Source organism: Tachysurus vachellii, chromosome 5 (genome assembly GCF_030014155.1).
Source record: "Tachysurus vachellii isolate PV-2020 chromosome 5, HZAU_Pvac_v1, whole genome shotgun sequence".
Lineage (NCBI taxonomy): Eukaryota > Metazoa > Chordata > Actinopteri > Siluriformes > Bagridae > Tachysurus > Tachysurus vachellii.
Window position 1 is genome coordinate 29,243,775 of NC_083464.1, and position 5,953 is coordinate 29,249,727.

Genomic DNA, 5,953 nt, shown 5'->3' on the forward strand with positions numbered 1-5,953 from the left:
ATATAATAAATAGAGTAAACAAAACCCATCTTGGGAACTTTGAATCGAGGTGTCGATAGAACGGTTAATACGTACAATTCCACATAATCAGTCGAGCAAAATTGTTTAAAAAAAAAGTCTGACACGACAGAGCAAATATGGACCTTAAAAATGTCCGACGCCTTTCATTCAAACCCGTCACAGAAACTGTCTCAGCAGTGTATTCCACACAGATTTCTCTACAAATGGTAGTGGATTTTATATTCACGTCTTTTTTTTTCTTTCAAAGTCACGTGAGCGGGTTCAATCACGTTGAGCTCCGCTCTCCAGGATCGAGCCTTTGGTTGTGCCCCAGGAAATGGCCATGTTGCTGTTGTGTGCTTGGTCCAAAGTGCTGTGTTTGAATAAAGGATCGTGGAAAACGCCGTCCACCCAGTGTCTCAAGGTGGTGACTGGAGAGTCCTGTTGCTTCTCTGGGGCTTTTCCGGGTGGCGGGGATGAGCCAGTTATCGCTGGGTGACATCGAAGCATGCAGGAAGAAAATTCGGTGGGATTCAGCGAGGTGGCAGTTTGGGCCAATGACCAAATCCGCGGCTTGCTGTCGAGAGTTTGGTGGTCCTGCTGGAAACAGAGTTTGGTATTTCCAGTGGGATTGTGCTCACAGTCTCGGCTAGAAATTTTCAGGCAGCTTTTGGGCAAATCACCGTCTCTTTCCAATGAGGTTCGAATTGACGGTAACTTTAGAGCATCTCCTTCAAGCGAAGGTAACTTCAGGGAGGTCTCCTTGAGGTGCTCAGGTAGCGAGCTCATGTGGGTGTTTACGTGGTACTGATGCTTCATGTCGCACTCGGAGCTTTCCGACTCGATGGCGTCGAAGTCGTCCAGGTCGCTCAGCTGTAGCTCCTTATCGTCTCGACTTCGGCTCTCTGATAAGAGAATAACAAATATAACGATCGCATCACAAAGTTGGTGAAGACATATCATTTTCTTCCTTAAAAATATCCCGAAGGTCCACAAGCTTTCTTTTTTCCATGCCAAAATACTAAAACAGCTTAGAGTTTTACGTCACAACACATTAAACAGCTGTGTAACAATTTATCGCAATTAACTGCAAATGAACACAACTTTCTTAGAAATAGCGGTCTAGGACAAGACTTCTGTAAAACCTCTCATTTTCTCATCACAAATTAGACACACTAGAACTTAGGAACCTCGCAAGAGTTGTCGACACTAAAAAGTACTCCTTGTTAAGACAGCTAGCTTGTAGCTAGGTGTCGATATTATATTGAACCGATGTTTACGTTTATCGTATGATATTTATGAATATGTAATATGCCAATGTTACACTGACCGAAAACTTTCTGAGGTAAAGAGAGAGCATGGCGAGACGGATGACAGTTTCAGGCTTTGAGAACGCAAATAACGTAATGCAAAACATAATTCTAACTGGATAAAAAGTGGTTTTATTCCACAGTCAACAAATTACAACTGTACAAGAAAAACAAAAGACTCAATTTTCTGCTGTCGTAGGAGAAGATTACTGATTAAAAGTTGAAAAATGTACGATAACAGCTTCACGCACATTGTTTACTGTCATTCATGCAGAAAGTCATGTGAAGAAAAGTAAACCAAGCAGCCATATTGGAATGAAGTAAACCAAATGGAAGCCATATTAAATGCAGATATAAAATACAGACAATTTTAAACTTTACACAAACTTTATGTTTATGATCAGAGTTTACGTTCTAAACCAAACTTTTGTTAAAAGTGTGGTTTGTAAATCAAACAAACCAACAAAAACAAAAAAACACAGAATCTGAAATCTGCAACGTTACAGAAAACAAACTGATTTACAAATCAACTATTTTTTTAAAAATAAAATGATGCTAAATGGATTAGCTATTTATACATATCCTGTACAGCTTAGCGCCGAAATGGAACAATTAAAGATAATTAATTATAAGCATCTGTTACTGACTCAAATTTCTAAAAGCTAAAAGCTGCAATAACAAGAACACTTTTGAACGCTAACCCTGGAAATGTAAAATATTTGAAGCTTGCTAAATTTCAGCTCGTAGCTTGTTTCCCAAATAAAGCATTTTCTTGTTATTGTCAAGTTAGACGAGAAGGCAGAAAGCTAACCGTCATCGTTGGTGTCGCTTTTGATCTGCTCCTCCTGTGAGCCATCGTCGTCATCGCACCTCTTCTCGTCCGAGCCCTTGTTCCTCGGTGCCCACGTCATCTTGTTCTCCTTCTTGAGTCTCCGTCTGGCGTTTGCGAACCACGTGGACACCTGCGTGAGCGTCATCTTGGTGATGATGGCCAGCATGATCTTCTCGCCCTTAGTGGGATACGGATTCTTGCGGTGCTCCTGTAGCCAGGCCTTCAGGGTGCTGGTGGTCTCACGCGTGGCGTTCTTCCTCCTTGTGCCTCCATCCATCGAGCCATATCTAAAAAACACAGGAAATGCTGCGTTATTTATTTATTCATTTATTCATTCATGTATGTTTACCTCTCAATGCAATTCATGTTTTAAAAAAGGCCCTCGGGGGAACAGCATAAAATAAACATGGCCTGCTGTTTTCTCCAGTCGTGCCCGTTCTTTTATGTGGGTTAAAAGCTCTGGGACGGCGTTTAGGCTTCGAAATGAAGATAAAGTGAGTGTAAAAATTGTTTTATTGAGCGCAGAGAGCTTTTGAGACCGATGGCATTTCTAAACAAACCATACTCATGTCCCTAACAACCTCGCCAGTGTCTAGCTCAACTTTCTCTCGGTGTGTAAATGTACAAACGCACTTTTTTTTCTGACCTCACAGAACATTTCCTTTCCCACAGATTCAGTCTTTAATCGTTGACTTCTAGACGTTCCTCAGCTAACTTTCCAGCATGCAAAGCGATTAGCGTCTCTGAAATGTCACGACCGGCTAATCGCTGTTGGAAATCTGATATGCGGCTAATTATCTGATCGATACGCAACAAGGGTTCTGATGATGTTTGATTAGAGTGTTAGCAATGTTAGCAGAGTTAGCAAAGCGCTAATGAAGAGGAAAGGGGTAAATATTCAACACCTGTCGTATTGGTACTGCCCCAAAGTGGGATCGTAGGGGTAGTAAGCAGCAGCTGCAGCCTGGGTGATGCTCGCTGAAGCCGCACTGTCTTTAGCGTCGAAGGCACCCTGTGATCACACACACACACACACACACACACACACACACACACACAAAATAGATTTTTAAAAATAAATCTAAAGAATATTTCTGCTCTTATTTTATTATCACTAGATATTCCTTTTTTCGATGCAGAAATGTTTCTGACTCACTTTGAAAATAACTTTAATTGCCAATTTAATAGAAACAGACCTCGTTCTATACTCTATTCTAAATACTCTCTCCTCTAAACTCTATTCTACATACTATTCTTGTCTAGGAGTGAGTGTCTTTGAGCTATTAAACGAGTGTGTGGTCTGATGCGAGTGAGGTGTGTTGTTGGGAACGCTGAGATCTCCTGAAACAAGAAACAACTGACAAAATGTATTGAAAACAAATATTTTTAGATCCTTTTAAAAGTCAGTTCTACACTTAATTCAGTTGTTTTTGATGTACAGTGTGAGCACAGAGAGATGAGACACCTTGAGCAGTGAGTCTGCTGGAATCTGACTGATAAAATATATATTTGTTTATACGTATTTTATTCTGTTACATAATATACAGTATTTAAATGATTACTCTCATCTGTATCAGTTCAGCGGGAGGAAAAATCTTTATACTTAAACACACAGACTTTGTGCAGTCATAGCAAAGTTCTTATGATTTACGCATTAAAAAAATCAACAACATATTTGTAGAATCTGGATGGAAAATAAAGCTGCGTGTCATTTTTAATTTGCTTGTGTGACGTCACAAGATCGATGTGGAACGATGACGAGTTCACAGAAATAACAAATGATGAGCGAAAAAAGAACTGAAACAACCCCCCCTCCCCTTCACCAGAGAGTAAAACGCTGAGGCCTCGGTGCCGTAAGTGACGTAATTTCCGTAGCCCTGTCCACCGGCGTACGGGTTGCTGTAGACGCCGAGCTCGTGGCGCGCGGTGGCCAACAGCCTGCTCTCGTACACGGGGCAGTAAACCGGAGCCTGGGGTGGTGGAGGAGGAGGAGGAGGAGGAGGCGGCGGGGCCGGTGCGCACGAGCCAGACTCGGACACGGAGCGCGCACGCGACTCACAGCACGACGTCAGAGAGTTGGTGGGCATAAGGAACTGAAGAAAGGACAGAAATCATCATCATCATCATCATCATAATCCTCATCATCATCATTACTCAGACAGACAGTCAGAATGTCAAAGGCCAAGGACGTCCCTTAAAAACACCTCCAGCTAAAGTTCTTACATCTTTTCCTAATTTCTGAAGTTGTAATATTTTAATTCAAATTCCAACCAGGATTTAGGAAACATTTGCGTAGAAACAATTCACCTAATTAATTCCAAAAAAAGGCAATCCCGTGGAGCTTTAAAAAACATTAAAAAAATAAAAAATAAAACGAAAAACAAACAAATCCAAAACAGCTTTATTTTTCTTAGCATTATTTTGCACTGTCCATGGTTGATGCAATTTACTTACTCTTATGTTTTTAAGCTTTTCAGAAATCTTCATGCAAAATACATGATGTGAGAAATATTTCCATATCCAAATAAAATAACCAGAGTTTTAGTATTAAATGGTATAGAATAAAAACGGTATTTAATGGCACATAATTTTTTGGAAGATGTTTTACTATTGAAAGTTAGCTTTAGAAAATATTCTGGATTTAAGAAAACACACACACATACACACAACACACACACACACATACACACACAACTGCTGGAAGCAATCTTCCAGAAAACTTTTCTGTATTTATCAATTCTATTTAAGATACCGAAACAAGAGAGAGACAGAGAGAGAAGCTAAATAATTTCTGTTATTCTCAAAACCCAGGAAAGTCCCTCTAGTTTCCCTGCGGGACCTTTTTTCCTGTTTTGTTCTTTGCCGAGTTTGAATTAAAAAGGTCCAGAGTGACATCGAACCACAAAACAAACACAAAATCACATTATGTCGTTGCCGTTGTTGTTGTTTTTGGTCAGCGTTCCAAAAACACTGTGTTCTTTCAAAAGACACAGGATGATGGAGCCATGCCAAAAAAAAAAACCCAAACACACAACAGTTCATCCAGTGCAGATAAGCACGCGCGTGTCGGGGATAACCGGTTACTCCAGGCACGTGTGCACACACGCAACACGCACACACACAACACGCGTGCGTCTGAACAATTTATCAATATCAGTATGAGAGATATACATAGATCGCGCGCGCGTGTTTACGCCAAAAATCTGGCATGAATCGGAAAGTCGCACGTGTGTGTGTATATAGGTTCTTACCTGTGGAGCAGAAGAGTAGGGATATCCGAGCTGTGGATAGGACATCGCAGATGATCCCCTGGATGCAGGAATGAGTGGAGAGCGGTGCAGCTCTGCACCAGCATGCATGCGCTAGTGGACCACTGGACGCTTATAGGGCGAAGAAGAAGAAGAAGAGGAAGAAGAAGAGCGACAGCATGTTGCATTGACTTCCTCCTCTTCTTTAGTTCTTTTAGTTCTTTTTTTTTCCCCACGTAGAAAGCACAACAGTTAGCAACAACTAAAAAATCTGCCCCATGCTAATCAAGTCATAATTAGCACCAATTAAAAATCATTCCGTTCCACCGTTATTAATGAGCGCGTGCCAGAATTACATTACATTATTTCTGCTTTTTGGGTTTTTTTTTGCCTTGTGTGTGTGTGTTTATCTATGTAATAAAATGACTACTACTACTAATAATAATAATAATAACAATAATAATAAACAGTAGCATAAAACACGTCAAGCTTGCTGCGGGTTTGTTTTAAACGCCAGCGGACTCTGACGTCAGAAGCAAAAAAGGGGCGCTCAAAAAAAAAAG

At 40.8% G+C, this 5,953-nt stretch overlaps 1 protein-coding gene across 1 annotated transcript; it reads right to left on the reverse strand.

Moving 5' to 3' along the window:
• Positions 1-282: 282 nt before the first annotated feature.
• On the reverse strand, positions 283-5,501 carry irx4a (iroquois homeobox 4a). The gene is made up of 5 exons (XM_060869347.1): positions 5,394-5,501; positions 3,966-4,235; positions 3,048-3,154; positions 2,122-2,429; positions 283-905 (listed from the first exon to the last, which is right to left on the reverse strand). The coding sequence occupies exons 1-5, from the start codon at positions 5,499-5,501 to the stop codon at positions 283-285; spliced, it is 1,416 nt and encodes a 471-aa protein (XP_060725330.1).
• Between the last annotated feature and the right edge of the window lie 452 nt (positions 5,502-5,953).